The 21,888-nt window shown below is 37.9% G+C and overlaps 4 protein-coding genes across 4 annotated transcripts; all 4 read left to right on the top strand.

Moving 5' to 3' along the window:
• The first annotated feature begins 1,576 nt into the window (after positions 1-1,576).
• On the top strand, positions 1,577-10,753 carry BNAA01G05920D. Its single transcript, XM_013794737.3, has 15 exons — positions 1,577-1,965; positions 2,248-2,375; positions 2,480-2,545; positions 2,648-2,761; positions 3,190-3,258; positions 3,339-3,395; positions 3,480-3,533; positions 3,624-3,686; positions 3,772-3,834; positions 3,962-4,117; positions 4,212-4,367; positions 4,459-4,539; positions 4,616-4,677; positions 10,005-10,123; positions 10,467-10,753. Exons 1-14 carry the CDS (start codon positions 1,800-1,802, stop codon positions 10,087-10,089), a joined length of 1,320 nt encoding a protein of 439 aa, XP_013650191.2. The 5' UTR covers positions 1,577-1,799; the 3' UTR covers positions 10,090-10,123; positions 10,467-10,753.
• Positions 10,754-12,987: 2,234 nt separating this feature from the next.
• BNAA01G05900D (glycosyltransferase BC10) lies at positions 12,988-15,977 on the top strand. Its single transcript, XM_013794738.3, has 11 exons — positions 12,988-13,226; positions 13,563-13,950; positions 14,022-14,120; positions 14,190-14,290; positions 14,405-14,476; positions 14,562-14,652; positions 14,770-14,850; positions 15,110-15,169; positions 15,255-15,377; positions 15,459-15,497; positions 15,590-15,977. Exons 2-11 carry the CDS (start codon positions 13,618-13,620, stop codon positions 15,719-15,721), a joined length of 1,131 nt encoding a protein of 376 aa, XP_013650192.1. The 5' UTR covers positions 12,988-13,226; positions 13,563-13,617; the 3' UTR covers positions 15,722-15,977.
• A 264-nt stretch (positions 15,978-16,241) lies between these two features.
• On the top strand, positions 16,242-17,838 carry LOC106354724 (selenoprotein H). The gene is made up of 4 exons (XM_013794741.3): positions 16,242-16,669; positions 16,891-16,987; positions 17,129-17,188; positions 17,477-17,838. Exons 1-4 carry the CDS (start codon positions 16,368-16,370, stop codon positions 17,555-17,557), a joined length of 540 nt encoding a protein of 179 aa, XP_013650195.2. The 5' UTR covers positions 16,242-16,367; the 3' UTR covers positions 17,558-17,838.
• Positions 17,839-21,069: 3,231 nt separating this feature from the next.
• Positions 21,070-21,847, top strand: LOC111199533 (flowering-promoting factor 1-like protein 1). Its single transcript, XM_022689636.2, has one exon. It carries the CDS (start codon positions 21,222-21,224, stop codon positions 21,594-21,596), a length of 375 nt encoding a protein of 124 aa, XP_022545357.2. The 5' UTR covers positions 21,070-21,221; the 3' UTR covers positions 21,597-21,847.
• The last annotated feature ends 41 nt before the right edge of the window (positions 21,848-21,888 follow it).

The following is a 21,888-nucleotide window of genomic DNA, read 5'->3' as shown; positions in this document are numbered from 1 at the left end:
TGATCACATACGTCGACCAAGAAATGGGCTAAAAAAATGAAGTACATATTTATTCCGTGCAGTAGTATCTCACTTAGTTAGTTGTTATGCGTCAGAACCAATCGTGACGATCGAGCCTATATAAATCCTCCCAGTCTGCACAGCTGTTTTCCTATGCGTACGTAGTATGAAACTTAGTGATTTTTTGGAACACCAATTTCATTAAAACTTAAAATCTCCGGTTACAAGAAAAGTTTGTAAGCTACAAGCATAAAAATACAACATAAGTGATAGGAATAGGAAAACTTCTAAGATAAAAAGATAGCGAATTCAGAACCAGGTTCGAATGCGTCAAAACAGATTTACAGTAATACCGGAAGGTTGAAATTTAGTCACTATGGATCTTAGTATCCAATCCTAGGTTTATCGGAACAAAATCCCTTACATCTTCTGATCTAGAACGAACCGCTACACAAAATAACATAAATTGTGAATCTCACGAGTGATGAGACCTCAACTTGCGAGTTAATGTCATTGCTTCTACCGAGCTACCATTGTCAGTTTATCCAACTATTTATTGCTTTTTGTTAATTAAGGCTGTTTACTAATTGTTGGCAAAGTACTTCTCCATTAAGAAAGTGGTTAATTATTGGTTTGATAGATCAGAGACCTCACACATCCGTGAAGATCCACCCATACTGTCGTATTTCTGCAATCTTAATTAATGAATATATTAATCTACTTGTGATTGTGAGTCGTGTTGGATCAAGCGTAAGTATATAAAGTATTAACATGAGGTGTTGCTTAGAGAGAGAAACAAAGATTCTTCGCTCTTAGGCAAATGTTTGTTTATACATCGAGATTTCGTTGAAGAATAAAAAATGAGTATTGAAAATTTAGAATACAAGTTGCTTGATTCAACTAGAAATTAAATGAAATGGCCACGGAGCATGGTGCGCATTGATTATAGATGGTAATACACATTTCATAAATACAGGCTAGCATGGATCATCATCATGTTTTGTTATATTAGTGTAAATTGCACGCCTAGATTCAGTATCTGTCATTCAGACTAGAAACTGATTCCTAAAACCCAAGTCGTACAACCTCAAGAACAAGCACGTTCATTTGGTAGCTTATTATATAACCGATAAAGTAAATGGCAAAACTGGACTTTTTCTACGAAAGAGATGAGCTAAGTCCTAGATCCCAGTTTTGCCAGTTGTGTAGATTATTCACCAAGACATACTGCCATGTTCTGGATCTAATTCTTCTATTTGCAAGATTAATAATATGTTGCTTTGCTAAGTTGATTTATGTAATTTTAGATGAATAGTATTCTTCTGATGACTAAACTAATTTTGAAAATAAACACTGGTAGGTAGTTGAACAAAAAAAAAAAAAGTTAGACCGGTCAAAATGTTTTTCACGTTTTAAAATAAAAATAAAAACAAGAAATAATCTTCAGCCTTTGGATGGTTGCCACGTCATTAATATAAAAAAACAAAGAAGTAGATCCGATGATCACCACGTGTCGGTCACGACACACCCACGAAGACATTAACCTCACGATGTCTCAAAACACGAACCTTTCTTCATCTCTCGTCGGTCTTTTTGTCCTCTTTGCACGCTCTTCTTGTTTTTTTTTTTCAAACACGGTGAAAAGGAAAAATTCTACGGTCCCGTGGTCAAAAAAGAAGCTCCATAAATATAAATTAACACATAACGAGAAAAAGAGGAAACGTTTCTTTCTTCATTGTCTTTTGTTGGAATCTCCGTCCCTTTTCTTTGTTGATCGGTTCGGTGGTGTGAATCTAGACATGGCTGCCGCCAAGCTCGTGGCTTTGTTACTTCTTCTTGCCTTGGTTTTCACCACCACTGTCTTCGCCGATGCCGGTGAGGAGCCGGAGATTGTTGACGCCGCCGGATCCGATGGTTCATCTAAGATCCAGCTGGATCAGCTTAACTCCAAGATCCGAGCTTTAGGTTAGTTAGCGAGTTGTGCATTCTTTAGACTCTTCCCTCCAATAGAATCATTGCAAGTTTTGATTTTGATGTTTAACTTGAAATTGCCAATTCATGACGTGTTCAGCTTGTTTGATGTGTTTATGTTCGTAGAGCATTGACTTTAAAATTGGTAGCTTTTTTGGATTGGTTTCAGATGTGCATCGTATTAGTTTCTCCGTAATGTTGAATTGCTTGCTATGGATGCAAGACTTTGGTTAATGAGCTTTATTTATGTGTTGTGTGTTTTCTATTGTTGTGAAGAAACTCAAATCGATGAGAAGACCCGTGAAGTTAAGGGCAAAGACGAGTTAGTAGCGGAGAAGGAGAAGCTTCTCAAACAGAAGGAAGACAAGATTGCTTCTTTGCAAACTGAAGTCTCATCACTACAAGTATGCATCTCTTGGTTTATTTATTTTTATCTACTTGTTATAGATTGTTTTGATTTTTTGATATGTTTTGGCTTACACCTGTTTTCACTTCTTTACATAAAAAGGGATCATCTGATTCTGCAAAAGAGTTGGGGAAGGCTCAAGAACGTGTTGTTGAATTAGAGAAGCAGGTGAGTGAGACATTTAAGTTTGACAAATCAAATCTTTTTAAATGGGTAGAGTACGCAAACAGTAGTCTGATTATTTTTTAAAATGCTGCTTCTGCCATTCAGATAGAGGTACTCAGAAACTTCCTGGAGCAGAAAAACAAGGAGAAAGCTTCCACGGAAGCTCGGACCAAGGAAGCTGAGAAAAAACTAAGTGAAGTAAACTCAAGCCTAGAAAAAGTATGTTTACGTTACTTTCCCTTGTTTACACTTTCTCTTTACACATGTCCATTTGGATTAGTGCGAAGGAACGTGGTGGAACGTTCTTTAAGTCAGCTCTAGCCTCTAGCTAGACTTCGTTTAGGTTAAGATCAAATATCTTCATGCTGTTGGCATGTAGCCTCGTCATGGTCTTTCTGCAGTTTCCATTCTCAGCTGTACATAGATCAGTATGAACTTCTTGCATGATTTGATACTTTATTTGATCTAAATCTAGCCTGGAGTTGAATGTAAATTCTGTAGAACATGTTTCATGATGTAGTCTGAGTATAATTTTTTAACCGTCCCTGCTTAATACCTTCTACCGTGCCTGTATTGATATGTACTTTGGATTGAGCTGATAGTACTCTCCTGAAGATGTTATAATTATAGTTAATGATGTCTTGCAGCTTCAGAAGACAAATGAAGAGCAGAAGAACAAAATAGGCAAACTTGAACGTGCTATTAAGATGGCTGAGGTATAAGTAACACCCTCTTCTTAAGTTATACTCCCTACGCTTTTAGTTTCCGCCTCACGTTTCACTTTTTACCATTTCAGGAAGAAATGTTGAGAACAAAGCTTGAAGCAACTTCAAAGGCTAAGGCACTCCTGGAGGTAATGGTTTACCTATTATACATTTCATTATTTTGAAAGCCGGAATCGAACAGCGAGCTAACGCCAATTATTTTGTTTGGTTAGGCTCATGGTTCGTGGCTTCCCCCTTGGCTTGCTGTTCACTGGAGTACTTTTCAGGTATGGTTGATGCAGGTCTTTTTTTTTTAAACTGTTTTGTAACATAGTGGGTTTAGCCAGTTAACTTTGCATCTTTCATTTACCATATAGACTTATACCGAGACGCATTGGGAGGCACACGGGAAGCCTGTTGTGGAGACAGTGATTCTAAAGGTGCTGTTTTAAATTTGAAGTTTACGTATGCCTCTAAACAGCATTGGAGCATCTGACTGATGAAGTTTTACTTATTATCTATTAGGTCACCGAAGCAAAAGCTCAAGCTGATAAATGGGCTGAACCACATGTGGAAACCATTAAAACTGTAAGCATCTTGTTAGCAATTTAATTTATTTTCTGGGATTAGTTAAATGCATCCATCTTCAATGAGTCACCAGTACTGAGTTTTAATTGGCTTTTATATTCTCTTTCTTATGACGCCCTACTCGCAGAAATATATTCCAGCCGTGAAGGAAACTGTTGCGACACATGTTCAGCCACACGTCCGAACACTATCCATCAAAGCCAAAGAGGCTTACCATGCATCCAAGAGTGCTGTTTCCCCTCACATTGTCACGGTTCAAGAAATTGTAGACCCTTATTATCAGGTATAGTGTGTGTTTTATCAGTTTATTCTTTTAACCGATAATTCAAATACACGTTATTTCAGCTATTAACTTAATGTGTATTTACCCCTTCCAGGAGGCTAAAAAGTTTAGCAAGCCATATGTTGAGCAAGTGGCAACGGCCACGAAACCACATGTTGATAAAATCAAGGTTGCCGTGAAACCTTACACAACCAAGGTGGTCATTGTTTACACAGAGTTCCTTGAATCCGCCACGACTTATCATAATCAGGTCTGTAACAATGAGTATTTTTTTACAAATATGAATCAAGTTATTTCCACTTGTTGATTTAAAAGCTAAATTTCGCATGTTGTCTGCGAAGGTCCAAGCCCATGTTAAACAAAAACTGAAGAGCCATGAGCTCACAGAGGCTTTTGCTACCAGTGAATTTGTTTGGTTTGCGGTATGTATCAACACTTTCTTGTACATTTGATTTGCTTCCTCTCTTAGCAACTTCATATAAAACCTTTTCACTGCAGGCCTCTGCGTTGTTGGCGTTACCTATCTTCTTTGCATACAGAATGCTTGTTTCCCTCTTCTGGTGAGTCTCCTAATTAACTCTTATAATTTCTATAGAAATTCTTGATCTCCAAACCATGGAGAGATCTCATGTTATAATACGGTGAATCCGTATGATAGATCAATGTTCAGCAAACAAAGATCTATAAACTCACTTGTAAAAGATTGATAAAGAGAACAATCCTTACGTATGAATCCAATATCGTTTCCAGAATTACAAGAAGAGAGAAATTGATTCTGTTACACTTTTCTGAATGAATCTAAAGCTCATGAGAAACAGAGCTTTTATACTCACTCTGTTTCCTACTAGACACGCGTCCCTTTACCACTGGAGCCGTTAGTAACTCTCTAACAAACTCTAACAACCTTCTTCCCTCCTTCCTTGACCTCCACGTGTCCCTAACACCTCCTTACTCATTACCTGTATCACATCCTTCCCCTCCAAGCAACCTTGTCCACAAGGTTTCTTTTAAAACTCAACATCTGGGAACTTCTTGTTCATATCAAAAAGAAACTCCCAAGTAGCCTCCTCCACACCTCCATTCGACCACTTAACCAAAACCATAGTGGCAGCTCTACCTTGGCGTTGAACCATCTTCCTCTCAAGCACACGCTCAGGAACCTTTACTGTTGTCTCATGAAGAACAGAAGGTAACTGCGTTGAAGAAGCCACATCACCTATGACCTTCTTCAGCTGTGACACATGAAACACTGGATGAATCTTAGAAGAACTTGGTAACTCCAACTTGTAAGAGACCTTTCCTCTCGTATCCAGAACTTTGTAAGGACCATAGTATTTAGGAGCAAGCTTCTGAGTAGACCGATGAATCACCGAATGTTGTCTATATGGTTGCAGTTTGACATATACAAAGTCACCAATCTCAAAACTCCTCTCACTTCTATGGCCATCAGCCTGTTGCTTCATGCGATGTTGAGCGCGCAACAAATGAAACTTGAGCATCAACAACATATCCTCACGATCCTGTAAGCACTTCGCCACTACCTGTACTTTGGATTCACCAGGCAAGTAAGGAAGATGCACTGGTGGTGCCTGACCGTAAACAACTTCATAAGGGGTCACTTGAGTTGCAGAGTGGTAATTCGTGTTGTACCAGAACTCTGCCAACGGTAACCAGCGACTCCACAAGTACGGTTTATCACTTGTCATGCATCGAAGATACGTCTCCAGACATCTATTAACAACTTCCGTCTGCCCATCACTCTGCGGGTGATACGCGGTTGACATATTTAAAGAACAACCTTGCAACCTGAAGAGCTCCTGCCAAAAATCACTCAGAAAAACCGAGTCTCTGTCGCTTACAATCGAACGAGGAAGACCATGGAGCTTGAAGACTGTATCCAAAAAAGTTTGGGCCACTGTCATAGCTGTATAAGGATGACTTAAAGCCATAAAATGCGCTGCTTTGCTCAACCGATCCACCACCACTAATATAACAGATTTCCCAAAAGATAACGGTAACCCATCTATAAAGTCCATTGAAATATCCATCCACACACCTTCTGGAATGGGTAATGGTTGTAGTAAGCCTGGTGATGCAGCATTGTCGTACTTACACTGCTGACAAACCGTACAGCTTCTAAGATAAGCTTGTATATCTTTAGCCATTCCTTTCCAGTAAAACAAGCCTTTGACCCGCTGCAATGTGACATCTCTCCCTGAATGCCCACCTTGACTCGAGCCATGTAACCACTGAAGGAGTTTGTTCTTCAAAGGTACATCCGCGGGAATCACTATCTTGGTCTTCCTACGTAACACATTGTTGACCCATGTGAAATGCTTCTTCGCATTTTTGTTGATCCGCAACTCCTCAATCAACTGTTTGGTTATTGGGTCCCTTTCGTATGCTTCCTGAATCTGTTTCATTAGATCACACTCCATCACTGACATAGCCATATGAAGAATCTCAGAACCATCCATACGAGAAAGAGCATCTGCAGCCAAGTTCTCTTTTCCTTGTTTGTACTGAATCTCATAGTCAAACTCAAGTAGCTTAGGAAGCCATTGCTGCTGTATGGGTGTATTTAACCTCTGCTCCAACAGATACTTTAAACTCCTCTGATCTGTCTTAATGATGAAGTGGTTTGGTAACAAATAGTGCCTCCACTTCTGCACTGCAAACACCACAGCTAATAACTCCTTTTCGTAAATGGATAGTAACAATTGTTTGCCTTTTAGGTGACGGCTAATGTAAGATATTGGATGACCCTCCTGCATGAGAACCGCTCCAATTCCATTACCACACGCATCCGTTTCAACCAGAAATGGTTTGTCAAAGCGGGGCATTGCCAACACAGGTGCTTCACACAGAGTTTTCTTCAAATCCACGAATGCAGACTGTGCTTCACCATTCCATTCAAACGAATCCTTCTTCGTGAGTATAGTCAAAGGGCGAGCTATTGAACCAAAACTCTTCATAAACTTGCGATAGTAGCCTGCTAACCCCAAAAACCCTCTCAATTTCTTCACATTAATGGGTTGAGGCCACTCTGCGACAGCCTTCACTTTACTTGGATCGGTCGAAATGCCTTCCTTTGAAATGAAATGTCCGAGGTACTCCACCTTATCAGTACCAAAAGCACATTTGCTCCGCTTCGCATACAACTTGTGTGATCTCATCACCTCAAACACTTCTCGAAGATGTATCAAATGTAACTCCATGTTAGGACTATAGATGAGTATATCATCGAAGAAGATAAGCACAAATTTCCGCAAGTAAGGCCGAAAGACATCATTCATCAAGCCTTGGAACGTAGCTGGTGCATTGGTTAAGCCAAATGGCATTACCAAATACTCATAGTGCCCACTATGTGTGCGGAATGCTGTCTTCTGTATGTCCAACGGATCCATACGGACTTGATGATAACCAGCCCTTAGATCAATCTTAGAGTAGACTGCTGAACCGCCCAGCTCATCCATTAAATCCTCGATCAAGGGAATGGGAAACCGGTTCTTCACTGTCATTTGATTGAGCTTTCTGTAGTCAACACAGAGACGCCAAGTATTATCCTTCTTCTTCACAAGCACAACAGGTGAAGCATAAGGACTACAGCTCGGTTGTACAGTCCCTGCTTCTAATAATTCCCTCACCATCTTGTCAACTTCATTCTTCTGTTGCAAAGCATATCGATAGGGACGTTGGTTAACCGGGTTTGCTCCTTCCACTAGCGTGATCTTGTGATTATGATTCAAGCGAAAAGGAGGCAACTGAGTAGGTTCCACAAATATCTCTGCAAACTCTTCTGTTAACTTGTCAATGGCTGTGACTTCCGATGATGCATCTTTGGTTTGCTCAATAGCATTCAACCAAATATTCTCACTCTCTGCTTCATATGCATAGAGCATATGCAACTGAATCTCTGTTTCCTTAACTTCTTCAATTCTTTTAGCTTTAACTTCTCGCACAGATCCCGGCTTCAGACCATGCAAAACACACTTCTTTTGTTGCCATTTAAACTGCATAAACAACTTCTCAAAATCCCATGTTATAGGGCCCAACCGAGATAACCACTGAACTCCCAAAACCATGTCATGACCTCCTAAAGGAATGACCATAACGTCAGACTGGAACTGGTGCCCTTGAAAAGTCCATCTAAAGTTAGAGACCTTGCCACACACACCTATCTTCGTCCCATCAGCCACTGACACTCTTGCTTTACCTGCTGATTCAATTTTACATCCCAATCTATTGGCGACATCTCTATCCACAAAGTTATGTGTTGAACCTGAATCAATCAGAATGTAGATATTCTTCTTGCCCTGCACACCTCTAACTCTCATTGTTGTATAATCAGTCACTCCAGAGACTGCATTCAACGAGATCTGAGCAATATCACCATCTGATGTTCCTTCCTCATTATCTTCATCCACCTCTTCCTCATATTGAACTTCACCCTCCGCAAAGTCAATTAGAAAAAGCTGAGTCTTTTTATGCTTCAAGTAATGCTCCGGGGAGAATTTTTCATCACAATAGTAACAGAGACCCTTAGCTCTTCTTTCACTCATCTCCTCATTTGTTAAAAATTTTCTGAGCTTATTCGGCTGTTGTGTGTTCTCCTTATTTGTAGTCTCACTCAGCTTAGGTGTTGATAACAGCCCTTTACCTCCACTACTAATTGTACTTCCTTTGCCACTACTCCACTCTTTATACGGCTTTCTTGGATGAGCTCTTTCATACAATCTACCAAGTACCAAGCATTGCCTCGTCGATTGTGGATGGAACATGCGAATATGCATTTGTGTATCCATTCGCAATCCCGCCAAGTAAGCACTGACCAAGTACTCTTCTGACATGCGAAGTCTCGAGCGAATCAACTCAAATTTGGCATGATACGCACTTATACCCTCCGTTTCTTTCAACTCCTTCAACTCTGCAATCGGATCATCCAAGACCTCCTCAAATCTTTCTTTGATTAACGCACGATAAGTCCTCCAATCACGCAACATCACTCCCTCAACGTCTTCTTGAACCAACGCTTGATGCCAGGTCCGAGCCAAGCCATCAAAATGTAAAGAAGCAATTGGAACCTTCGATCCTTCCGGTGTATTATCGCTCACAAAAAATTGTTCCACCAAACACAACCACTCCTGAATCTTCTCTCCAGAAAACCTCGGAAAATCAATTTTCGTCATCCGAGTTCTCCCATTGTAAATGTTCTCACCTCGTTGTGCGTGAGGTTGATGAACTGTGTTGTGTATGTCTTGGGTTGTAGATCGCAACGGCGAGTTACCACGAAGGTTCTGATCTTCACTCGTCGAAGCTCCGTGTTGAGGTGGAAATCGCGTCATCAGCTTGAAAGCATCTATCATCTCCTGAATACTCCGATCTGTCTTCTCACTTTGCATCGCAAACGCTTTCTCCAAAGTAACGAATCTTTCTTCGATCTCCTCGTCCACCTCGCGAACCACCGCCTTCTTCGCCATCGCCTGTGATCGCGTCTCCGCCATTATCTCCGAGAATCGCCGAGCTCTGATACCACTAATACGGTGAATCCGTATGATAGATCAATGTTCAGCAAACAAAGATCTATAAACTCACTTGTAAAAGATTGATAAAGAGAACAATCCTTACGTATGAATCCAATATCGTTTCCAGAATTACAAGAAGAGAGAAATTGATTCTGTTACACTTTTCTGAATGAATCTAAAGCTCATGAGAAACAGAGCTTTTATACTCACTCTGTTTCCTACTAGACACGCGTCCCTTTACCACTGGAGCCGTTAGTAACTCTCTAACAAACTCTAACAACCTTCTTCCCTCCTTCCTTGACCTCCACGTGTCCCTAACACCTCCTTACTCATTACCTGTATCATGTTATTGTTTATTGCAGCACAAAGGCAAAGACGCCTGTTAAGCACCCTCATCACCATGGTCGTCGTAAGACCAAAAAGGGTCACAGTCACGTTGAGAAGTGAAAATTCATTGTTCCACGTGCTCAAAATAGTTGAGGTACACTCACGTTCTTCTGACTAAGAATGAACATATTTGCTTTTTTTTCTTCGCTTAATACATGTCATGCTTAGTAAGCCATTCGAGGGACATCTTCTCTCTTTGGAGGTAGTTATTGTTATTTTAGTTTCTAGCCACAGAAGGAATGGTTTAGTCTAGTTAGTGTCAAGATGAGCAAAGCGTATATAGTGTTAGTAACAGAACCAAACTCGGATTATGGTGTTTGTCCTTATCCGGCTGATATGTAGTAAAGAGCCGTGTGTGATACTACATAACATTATGAGATTATGTGTGTTTGTCCATGTTTATTGCTTCTAAATCTATTGGTTATTTACTGTGCCAGGTAAGAGATTAAAACGCCTTTGTCGCGGACTCTTCTAAGATGATCTGGTTGCTTGTTGCCTTGTTGGACTCTGCTCTTTGTGCAAATGTGTTGGCTTCTTTCTTTTATTATTTTGTGCTGTTTTGGACAAACATTCAGTCTTTTTACACAGAATATTATTAGACAATACTAGAGAAAATCTAGCAAAGCTTGGTGTAATTTTAGTGTATTTTTACATTTCACGTGGATATTTATATTGGGATTTGTTTCACGTTGTTTCTTTCTTCTATTCAAATGATAGTTTAACATTTTCTCTTTCTTGTGAAAACTAAACACTTGTTTTTTTTGTAAAAGAATTAAACTCTTGTTATCTTGGCTGAAACATCCGTTGTCTTTTCTTCGAATTTGTTCTTTGGGAAGGGTTGGGAACAGCTAATATAAAAGTCTGAACAGACAGTGGAAATAGAAACACAGACTGTCAAGGATTTAGTAGTTAAGTTGCTTAGCATGTTGATGTTCTCTTAAATGTTATACTGTTACTTGGTCTGATCAAGAAAACAGACTACATTAAACCATAAGAGAAACGACACAAAACATAGATAACAAAAGACTTGCCCCAAAACACAGACTCCACAGAAAGACTGAACCAAATGAAAAATAGTAAAACCGTGGACCTTGTAAGATCCTTATTACCTCTGATCACCAGACACACTAACTCAACCTTCATCACCCTGACGACGGTCGTTCACGAATTGCATCACATGCGCCTCAACCGCATCAGCAAACTGGTTCCTATGCATAGCAACATGATAGTCTACTTCAGACAACCTGGAACCAGCCGGCCTAAAATTGACTTCACCAGCAGTCCTCATAATCTGCTCGGAAACAGCAATGAGCGTGGGGAACATTGATCTGTCAACCAAATGGTATTTAGAAACATCCCCCAAGATCCTAAAAAACTGAGGCATCTCAGAGCCACCAACTGCGTTTACCGCCCTATACAGATTCTCAACTTCATGTGCTAATCCATGAAATCCAAGAACAGGGGAATCGGACAGCACAAGGGTCTTGTAGACATTACAAAACCCTGCCATATGTTTCCAGGAGAGAGTTTTCGCGACATGAGAGCAAACATCACCAAAAGAACCACCGTCTTTTGTATGGTTGAGAATACCCTTCAGGACTGATTCTTTGATACGACCTAACTGACCATATTCCCAGTAGCAAAATAAATGTTTCAGACAACCGAAGAGTGACAAAATCTCATTTTCCTCTCCTCTCGGAGGATCATAACCAGCTGCTTCAGAAGGTGCTTTGAAATCAGGACCAGTAATGTTGGAAATGTCTTGGTTTGTATTCTTGTAAAGCATTGTCACCAACCAACCAAAGAACGCGTTCGCCTTCTTCTGGTTTGGGATGGCTACGACATCTGAATCAGGAACTCTTACAACACGAACTCTCCCCCCACCCTGGCGGAACCCTTCAAGGACATCATCCGTTACTTCAGGCATTAAGCAACAGATCCCTCCGATGTAATAAATAGCTGCTTGGCCTGCACTCGCCACGTCAGAATTGTTTCCACGCTCAAGACTCAACTGAAAGGCAGTGTAGTTACGGTTGGTGGACGCAGTAGAAGAAGAGAGTTCGCCTAGAATCATGTCAGCATCTTTGATTCCAGTTATTGAAATATCGACCGATGGTAGGATGCTTAGATTTTTGGGACACTGCTGCTCTGTCGACATTCTTTCCAGACCAAAGGTTTTTAGAGCTGATATAGAAAGTTGAACTGGAATGGGTTTATAAATAGGCAAGAGATGGAAGTGGTAACGTTTATATCAATTAATAATGCCGCCCGAGTGGCTTGACACACGTGGCACTGTGTTATAACTCTTGGTGCTAGTCCCAATATCGAACTCATTGTCCTTTCCAAGTTTAGACAACTACTTTGAGACTGCCGAAGAAAGAGTCAATGACGCGCCATTTGCGAGGAGGGAGGCAACGCTGCTTCATACTTCAAAGTAACCACATGTGTGAACTGGACCAACTATAGCTTTTGTCTGGCCCGTAACCTATAAAAGCCCGAAATGGTCCAAATTCAGATAAAAAGTAATTTCAACTTTTTATTTAAGTCTTTATTTTAATTTTAATAACAATAGGAACTTGAAAATTTGATACTGGTGAGTCTTTTATGGAAGAGTGGCTGGCACATGTATAAATAATGTTATCAAATGAAGGATAAAGCATCAGAAAAGCCGAATACACCTTTGTCAATGTTTCACCTTTCATTAAAGAGAAAATAAAATTAAAATCTCTGTTGGTAAAATTATAAGTATATACAATTAAGTTGGATATATTATTTTATACTACTACTTAACAAGAAAATCTAATTCATTGATGACAAAATAATAAAATCTATTTTTTTTTGCGATTTGATGGATATATTATCATAAATAAATTGATAAGTATACGAATTAATTAGCAAATAAACAAAATCTAATTAATATGGATAATGAGTGTAATTAATTGAAAAAAACGCTTTAATTGAAAAACGAGAAAAGAGAAGGACGTTCGTTCGTTCCTCATTTGGAGCTACAGTGACCGTTTCTAGTGCTTATAGAGACAGTACGAGAGCGACATATTATCTCGCTAAGTGAGCCGAGCGAATCTTTCTTCGATCATCAGTTTCTCATCCAGGGGTTATCATCTCAATCGCTCTCCTGCCTGCACTTGTTCTTATCCTCCGCTTCTTAAGTGGCTCTGCGCCACCAGCGATTTTTTATGGTTCGATCTTTTGATGCTCTGTTACGCTTTGAATCCTGTGTCTGTCTCCTTTCCTTGATGAAAGTGATGATCTTTGCTACGCATCTGAAACTGAATTTTCATTTCCGATTAAAAAAGACTGCATCTTTTGATCTTATAGTATGTTGAATCTCTCAATTGGCCTTGAATGATTTGGTTGTCTTTACATTTGCTTGATCTCCTGTTTAAACAAAAATTGAATTTTGAGTTATGGGTTTTGTGGAGTTAAGACAATGAATAATCTATTAGACAACCATCTGTATATTATTAAAAAACACATGAGCTCTTAATGATGTAAAGGTTGTTACTTTTGATCAGGGAATGAAGACTAAGCTGAGTTCAAGGTTAGCTTAAAGAGAAAAATTTTGAAGTTATGTCAGAGTCTCGCCAAAGGCCTCCTTTTAAGGGCCCGAGATGGATTATCACTTTGGTTGCGCTCGTTACACTCGTTGTCATCACTGCACTCATTTATCCTCCCCGGAACTCTGTCACCTGCTACATGTTTTCTGGTCCTGGATGTCAGTTATACCAACAGTTCTTGTTCGTACCTTCAAGGGAACTGACTGATACTGAAGCTGCAGCTCAGGTTGTGACGAATGAGATCATGAATCTACCTGAATCTAAGACAGCGAACCCCAAGATTGCTTTCATGTTCTTAACGCCAGGGGCTTTGCCTTTTGAGCCTCTCTGGGAAATGTTCCTCCGTGTAAGAGATTCTCCCCATCCATTACCTCGTTTTGAGCCTCTGTGGGTTCATTCTTTTTTGTTTCATTTCAGGGTCATGAGAACAAGTTTTCTATTTATGTGCACGCGTCAAAGAAGAGTCCTGCGCACACAAGCAACTACTTTGTTGGTCGAGATATTCACAGTCACAAGGTGGATCTTTCAGTTAGGTTCATGTGAAATTTTTTGACTAGTTGTGACGATATGATGATATATGTGCAGGTTGCTTGGGGTCAGATATCGATGGTTGATGCTGAAAGAAGGCTATTAGCTCATGCTCTCATTGATCCTGATAACCAACACTTTGTGTTGCTTTCAGATAGGTAGGTGATTGAATTAAATCATTTTCTTATATTATTGTGTATGTTTAAGGTCATCATAATGTGCTTAACTAAATCATACTTTTACCATCTTCTTTGTTTGTTTTTTACTGGCAGTTGTGTACCGCTGTTTGACTTTAACTATATCTATAATCACTTGATCTACGCGAACCTTAGCTTCATTGATTGGTAAGTTTAACTATATCTATGTCTCGCTATCACTTAAGGCCTCTGGTGGTATGTGTTCTCATCTTTCATGTTTTTTTTTTTTCAGTTTTGAGGATCCTGGACCACATGGAAATGGTCGGTATTCTCAACATATGTTGCCTGAGGTTGAAAAGAAGGATTTTCGGAAGGGCTCACAGGTATGCGTTATGTAATAAAGATATCATATTTTATCATTACCGATAATGATGGTTCCATTTCTTTTCCAGTTGATTCTAATTACGCTTGATATTTTCTTCTATAATCATGTGTTCCAGTGGTTTTCAATGAAGAGGAGACATGCTATAGTCGTCATGGCTGACAGTCTTTACTACACAAAGTTCAAGCTTTACTGTAGGGTAAGCAAGCTTTTTGTTTTCAATGGTTTCTCATACTGTTTGATAATCACTTGCCTTGCCACATTGCATGCGCTAAGATTCTATATGATCATAGTTCTTTCTTCCAACCTCTTATAATCCGTTTTGTTCTGCCTATCTGGTGAAAAAAAACTTAAGTCATATATAAGCAAATTAGACACAAAGTCAGTGTACTCCTTGCTTGCATCTTTTTTTTGTAATTCAAGTGACATTTTACCTAACGGCTTACGTTTTCTCACAGCCGAAGATGGAAGGACGCAACTGCTATGCGGACGAACATTATTTCCCAACTCTCTTCAATGTAAGTGTACTCTTTGCTTGCATCTTTCTTTTTATTACACTTTCCATCATAAAATCTATATGCTTAAAGATCTCTTTTCTTTCAGATGATTGATCCAAATGGAATAGCAAACTGGTCGGTGACACATGTTGACTGGTCAGAAGGAAAATGGCATCCGAGATTATACAATGCAAGAGACATCACTCCTTACCTCCTCAGGAAAATCAAGGTCCCTCTTGCTCTTTCTCTATGCTCGGTTAATATTGCCTTATTCAGCGACCTAAGTTTGCTGTTTTTATCTGATGTGCAGTCCATCCAACTTGCTTACCATGTAACAAGTGATTTAAAGGTAAAGTATCTGAGTCTTCTTCTTGTTGTTAGTTGTTACCATGGTTCTTGGAGATGTCTTTTCACTGATACATTAACCATTCTGTAAAGCAGAAAGTGACGACAGTAAGGCCGTGTCTATGGAAAGGAGATCAACGACCATGTTATCTATTTGCTCGGAAGTTCAATCCCGAGACTCTGGACCGGTTGATGTATCTCTTCCCTAACTACACCTCGCTGGTTTGAAAGGCTACACATTGTCCTGTTTTGGTCCTTTTGTCTAAGCTCTTACCAAAGCATCCATCCGCCTTGTGATTGATAAATACTCGTAAACCATTCATATTGCTGTGATTCAAAGTTGGGTCTTAAGCCTGGCACAGACACAAACAAGAATAGCTTGAGTGTTTTTGATTTTGTTTATGATAACAAACATTAGCGTTGAGAAGTTGCTAGCTTATTTATTTAAACTTTGAATTTCGATTCATAAAGTAATGTTTCTTTAGATGTTTTAGCATACTTATAACATATTGATGGTTATATCCACAAAGAACTACAAAAAGCTAAAAATCAGTGTGAATCAAAAACGGCAAGTAGTCATATCCTTTAGAAGCAAAAAAACGGCAAGGCGTTTGGAAACCCAACTGTACCGCACTATATAGAGATCATAATCAAACGTCGCTCCTGGTCCCTTCAGTCAAATCCAACGGTCAGAAGTTTTAAACCCTTTGAGAACAAGTGGGACTAAATCTTAACCGTCCGTTGAAATCAATCTAACAAAATAAAAAAAACTAAAAGTCAGAGAGACAGAACATCTTCACTTCAGAGTCTCAAGAGTTGTCTTCCAACGAAAAGCTTGTCTCTTTGTTTTGTGTTCCGTTTTTTTTTCCATACAATGGCGCCGAGGAAGAGTAAGGGAGATGGAGAAGAAAAGGCGAAACCTTTGACACAGACTTCGACGAGAGTGACTCGGAGCATGGATCGCCAAACTCGAAGTGCTACTAAACCAAACGGTGCTAAAGCTGCCGGATCCGTCACCAAGCAGGTGAAGCTTGCGTCGCCGAAGAGGAAGAAGCCATCGACTGAGACTGGGAGAGGAGGTAAGAAGGCGAAGAAGGAAGAGAAGGATGAGGAAAAGGAAGAAGAAGCTGCGGAGGTTGAAGACCCGACGAAGCCCAAGATTGTTATAGAGCACTGGTAAGAGCTTAAGTTTAGGGTTTTTCATTTCTGATTGCTAGGGTTTCGTCTTGATTTTCTGCATAATGTTTCTTATGAGTGGTTTTATAAAGTATGCTGAGGAAATGAAGTGTCTTTTATGTAATGATAAGATGGTCTTATGGGAAAGAGATAGGATTTGCATCTGGTTGTTATGTTTTGTTTTCTCACGGAATTTTTTTTTTTTTGTTATGTTACTGAAGTAAACAATGCAATGCTTTCAAGACAAGGGCTATTCAGGTGAAGGAAGGTCTGGAGGGAGCTGTTCCTGGCGTCACTGTGACTCTTAACCCTGAAAAGGTATTTCTTCTCACTGCAGTTGTTGAATGTATTGTCATGAATGTCACCATTCTCGATTATGTTGAAGCATGTTTGGAACGTTATGGTTGCTAACAAATCTTGACCTTGGCTAAAAAAATTTCCTCTGATGTGATTGAACAGCCAAGGCGCGGTTGCTTTGAGATCCGGAAGGAAGGCGGCGAAACATTCATCAGTCTTTTGGTAAAACTTCCATTCTATTTATAACAAATCTCAACTCGTCTCACTTATCTGATTTGTTATGTTTGGTTGAGGTTTATTAGTTGTACTAATTTGCATAACACATCTTGTTTTATATGCATATGAGAATGAAAATCTACTGAAACAATATAAATTGGCTTTTCGTCATTTTACATTCAGCAGGGTCATGTTTAGTATGTTAGTTATTGTGAATGTACACTATTATTATGTTTACCTTTCGATCTTAGTTTAGAATGAAAAATTAACATCATTTTTTATCTCACTATGTAGGAGATGAAACGTCCATTTGCGCCAATGAAGGCTCTTGATATGGAAGAAGTCATCGAGGACATCATTAAGAAGATTAAATGAGAGAGACATCTACAGACCTGCAAAGTGCCTCTTCTTATGCCGAATCTGTTCTTTGTTTCTGCCAATCAGGATTATGTAGTAGAAGACTTTCTAGAGCAACTTCGGATTTGTTAGGTTCACTTTATTTATTTTTTTCGGTATGAGCACTGTAAGTGCTGTCTGGTTGTTTTTTGCAATGCATGATTGGCTTAGCTTGATCTGTTTTGTTTGTGGGATTAACAAGTATGTGTAAGGCTACTTTGATTCATCTCGTTGCTTGAAGCAAACCGATTCGTGTTTTATTTGCTGGGATCAGGCATGGTTTTAACATTCTGTGCATTAGAACTATGTTACAAGTTGAGCAAGACAAACAGAAGCTAACAAAACAAACTTCGGTTAGGATGGTCGTTTTGAAACTATATAAATATGAATTAACAAGTAAAAAGTGCAAGTTATAAACATAACATGATTAAAGCATTGAAATTCTAAAAACGAAACACACTTTCAAGTAAAAGTAAGAACCATGAAAACTTGCTAAAAACCATGGATATGTCCACAATATACCTTGTTTTTAAATCACTAATCAACGGATTACGTCAAAGAGGTTACTCAGGTTATCATTCAAACGCGTAGGATATATTTTATTCTTAGTATTATTTTTAATTTTTATATAACATTGATGAGCACGTTTTCTATTTGTCGAACCTATGTTCTAATTAAGTATATATTGTTTTTTCAACATACTAAATATACATAAACACGAATATTAAAAAGTTTCGGCTTTTTACCAATTATTCGAATTGGCAACTAGGAGTTCGTATTCTCTTTGCTTACTTACGTATACGACATCTCATAATTGAGGCGTTAATGATATACGTATATATTTTTAACGTGTGCCTCAAAGTATATAAATTTTAATAATTAATTAGCGTGTACACTTTCGGTTTAATATGCTTAAGCCTAATATGAATTCATAAATGGCTACACGCCCAGTAGATAGTTGATACAATTATCAATAAAGAGAAATTTTAGATCATGATCATATCTTGATTCACTACTTTCGAGTCAAATGCGATATCTATTCTTGACAGAATTATTCTAAGAAGTTGTATAAGTGATTTGGCACCAGTCGATCTTTCATTGGCTACTCGAGTATATCTTCCATAACGAGAATACCACTAGAGCTACATAACCTTTATATATATGTGCGTCTGTGAACATGATTCTGTTAAAGTTATTTCAATGTATTACAGTTTAGTTTAATAGTGCAGTGTATATTGGCTTATCTTTTCCACGTGAAAAAAAATTGTTTTTAATTTTCTTTAAAAACATAAACCATTAGAATGATGACACACATCTAGAGTATTTGTTAGAACATGTTCTTGGTATAGAACACTTCTACATTCTCTCTCTCAATTTATAATTAATTGTATTTATTTTAATTAAGAGAGTTTGTGTGAGAGCACACCATTGCTCATGCTCTAACACTTTCACATTTATTAAACGCTATATGAATTTTTTTACAGTATATCAGAACACTTTCACATTTAGAACTAAATTAGGTTATATATTATATCACTAGAATAGTTAGAGGAATAGTATAAACTTGTTTAGTAGTAATGCCATAACAATAAAAAAAAATAGAAACTATTATCGGTCGCAGAATGCTAGCCTGATTACCACAAAGTAAATTATCAGCAACATGTTCAATAAAAAAATAGATTAAACGTTGCACGATCAAGCATAATATAGATCTGTCAACTTAGGATGGACCTTACAAAACGGTAAATGAAAAGAGGAACAAAAGGACTAAAACTATGTGGTTGCGTTGAGTGGTGAGTGCTGAAGAGAATGAGGGCTGAGTGAGTGTGGCTTCGCATCATCTCCCACGAGGGCCTTCGCTCCCACTTCCCTTATTTCCCCATCAATGTCTCTCTTTTCTCTTTCATTTTTCTTTTTGTGTATACTTTTTGTCCATCTTTTTACAATTTTATTTAAAAAAATAAGAATAGTATATAGAATATACATTGCATTATTATGATTTATTGCTATATACTAGACCCATCTAAAAACAGAATATAATATTGATGTTGAACCTAGTCATTATCACATTGCATATGTGAGCGAGGACCAAAGTATCTATTACCAACTATACAAAGATCGATAGAGGAAATAATAGACAAGAGGGAAAATATACATAATATATAGGGAAAACAAATTACCCTGACAAATCATTTGATGGTTTAAGAATTACTCTTATCCGCCCAAGCTCTAGAAAAGAAGAATTTCGCAAGACGTGACCTTAATTGTCTAAGACTAAAGGACAGTAAGGATCATTAGAAATTCACGTGAGACGCCTTCTGGCTTCTGCTGCTATGTTACATGACTACAGAACAAACATAGAATTTTATACTTTACAAGAGAAAAAAAGGGAATAATAAAAACTTAAAAGTCATAAAAGAGAGTTTATAAAGTCATTTTCTTAAAAAATAAAAGGATAACTGAATTAAGATGAAGAAAAAAGTTAATTTGTTATGCAAGAAACTTACTTTGTTTTGGTCTATAAGTATGAAGCACATATACAAAGTTTAATTAAGGCCACAATATTTTTCTATAAAATGAAGCATTAAATTGGTTATATGTCTCAGACTCTCATTTAATCAATACTCCTTCCGTTTTTTTATATAAGTCGTTTTAGAAGAATTTTTATGTTCCAAATTATATGACGTTTTCAGTTTTCTATGTAAAATTTATTAACACTTAATGTTATATGACCAATGATAATATATCTTCTATTTTATTATTGGTTGATTTGTGGTTAGGTAAATAATTAATGATATTTTTGTTTAGAAAATATAAAAAATTAATGATTTCTTAATCTACGTGTATAGTTCCAAAACGACTTATATTAAAAAACGGAGGGAGTATCAACTTATTTGTGTATTATTCGCAAACAGCAATTATAGAAAAATTCTTAGCAAACAGCAATTATATTCTTCGCAAACAGCAATTATTTTCTCTTTTAAAATAGTCATTCACTTTAATTTATCATTTCCGAAACTATGTAAAACCATCGTACCAAGAGTGATAATTTGTATGTAGACTTGTATTGATCTCGAAACCAACATCATGAAATAATGATGAATTTTTATAAACTTATACATGTCTCACATGAGATAAAAATGATTTTTACGGCATAAAATATAATGTATATATATGTTTTCAGATAATCAAATCTTCGGTTATCTTAGTCTTTTGTGGAAAATGATTATTTTAGTTTATATTTTCATATTTTGAATAAAATATAGCTATTCTTTTGCGCCTACATCTGGAAGTATAAGTTACCTACATCTGGTTTGGAAAAAATAGCTTTAATTTTATGGAATTAACTATAGTTATTCTTTTGCGCCTAAATGTGATATATAAAATGGTGGAAGATTGATAGATATAAGATTCCGTCCCTTTCGAGAATTCTGGAATTCTAAATTTAACATATAAATATATTAATATAAAATATATCAGCATCTAGACATCGCCCCTTTACTAACATATATATAACCCTCTACACAGTTTCCTTGTCCTCATCAAAAATCAACAAGCTCATTGTGAAGAGCAGGCATACAAACAAATTTACACACACAAAAAAAAAAACTAAAAACCTAGTTCATAAACAATCATCATCACAATGTCTGGTGTGTGGGTGTTCAACAAGAACGGAGTGATGAGGCTAGTTGAGAATCCTTACAACCAATCCTCCGGAGATTCGTCGGACTCTTCCTCCTCCGGTGGTTGCCAGCAGCAAAGGATGAGGAGGAAGATCCTTGTCCATCTTCCGACCAGCGAGGTTGTCTCTTCGTACGGATCTCTTGAGAGGATCCTGAAGGGTCTTGGATGGGAGAGGTACTACTATGGAGACAACGCCGATCATCTCCTCCAGTTCCACAAGAAAACATCCATCGATCTCATCTCTCTCCCACGAGACTTCTCAAAGTTTAACTCTATTCATATGTATGATATCGTTGTCAAGAACCCTAACGTCTTCCATGTCCGAGACATGTAGTAGCCGATCATCAAAACTGAACTGGGTCAGTTTGAGTCTTGATACTCTCAATCATTCTCGCTGATATATATATCTAATATATCATGTATAAATTTGTTCGTGGTTTGTTTTATTTTGTATGTGTTTTGTGTTAGGTCAATTTATAGTGGTCTCAAGCTAGAGCCCTTCTAATGACTTGTATCATTTTATGATTTTAATATATTTGAATGGTTGATTTCAAAGTTGACTGTTATATAATGCGAAACATATTTGTTTTGGTCCAAGATTAGCATTCAAAGAATATGATGTGTGG

This window comes from Brassica napus, chromosome A1 (genome assembly GCF_020379485.1).
Source record: "Brassica napus cultivar Da-Ae chromosome A1, Da-Ae, whole genome shotgun sequence".
In the NCBI taxonomy this organism is placed as follows: Eukaryota; Viridiplantae; Streptophyta; class Magnoliopsida; order Brassicales; family Brassicaceae; genus Brassica; species Brassica napus.
Note: the sequence above shows the minus strand (reverse complement) of the source record. Positions and strands in the feature narration are given on the sequence as shown.

Coding starts and splice junctions, on each gene's coding strand:
- LOC111199533 (XM_022689636.2), top strand. CDS start 21,222: ATGTCTGGTGTGTGGGTGTTCAACAAGAACGGAGTGATGAGGCTAGTT.
- BNAA01G05900D (XM_013794738.3), top strand. CDS start 13,618: ATGTCAGAGTCTCGCCAAAGGCCTCCTTTTAAGGGCCCGAGATGGATT. Junction 14,121..14,189: donor GAGATATTCACAGTCACAAG/GTGGATCTTTCA, acceptor ATATATGTGCAG/GTTGCTTGGGGTCAGATATC. Junction 14,851..15,109: donor AGTTCAAGCTTTACTGTAGG/GTAAGCAAGCTT, acceptor GTTTTCTCACAG/CCGAAGATGGAAGGACGCAA.
- LOC106354724 (XM_013794741.3), top strand. CDS start 16,368: ATGGCGCCGAGGAAGAGTAAGGGAGATGGAGAAGAAAAGGCGAAACCT. Junction 16,670..16,890: donor AAGATTGTTATAGAGCACTG/GTAAGAGCTTAA, acceptor ATGTTACTGAAG/TAAACAATGCAATGCTTTCA. Junction 16,988..17,128: donor TGACTCTTAACCCTGAAAAG/GTATTTCTTCTC, acceptor GTGATTGAACAG/CCAAGGCGCGGTTGCTTTGA.
- BNAA01G05920D (XM_013794737.3), top strand. CDS start 1,800: ATGGCTGCCGCCAAGCTCGTGGCTTTGTTACTTCTTCTTGCCTTGGTT. Junction 3,259..3,338: donor GTGCTATTAAGATGGCTGAG/GTATAAGTAACA, acceptor TTACCATTTCAG/GAAGAAATGTTGAGAACAAA. Junction 3,835..3,961: donor ATGTGGAAACCATTAAAACT/GTAAGCATCTTG, acceptor CCCTACTCGCAG/AAATATATTCCAGCCGTGAA.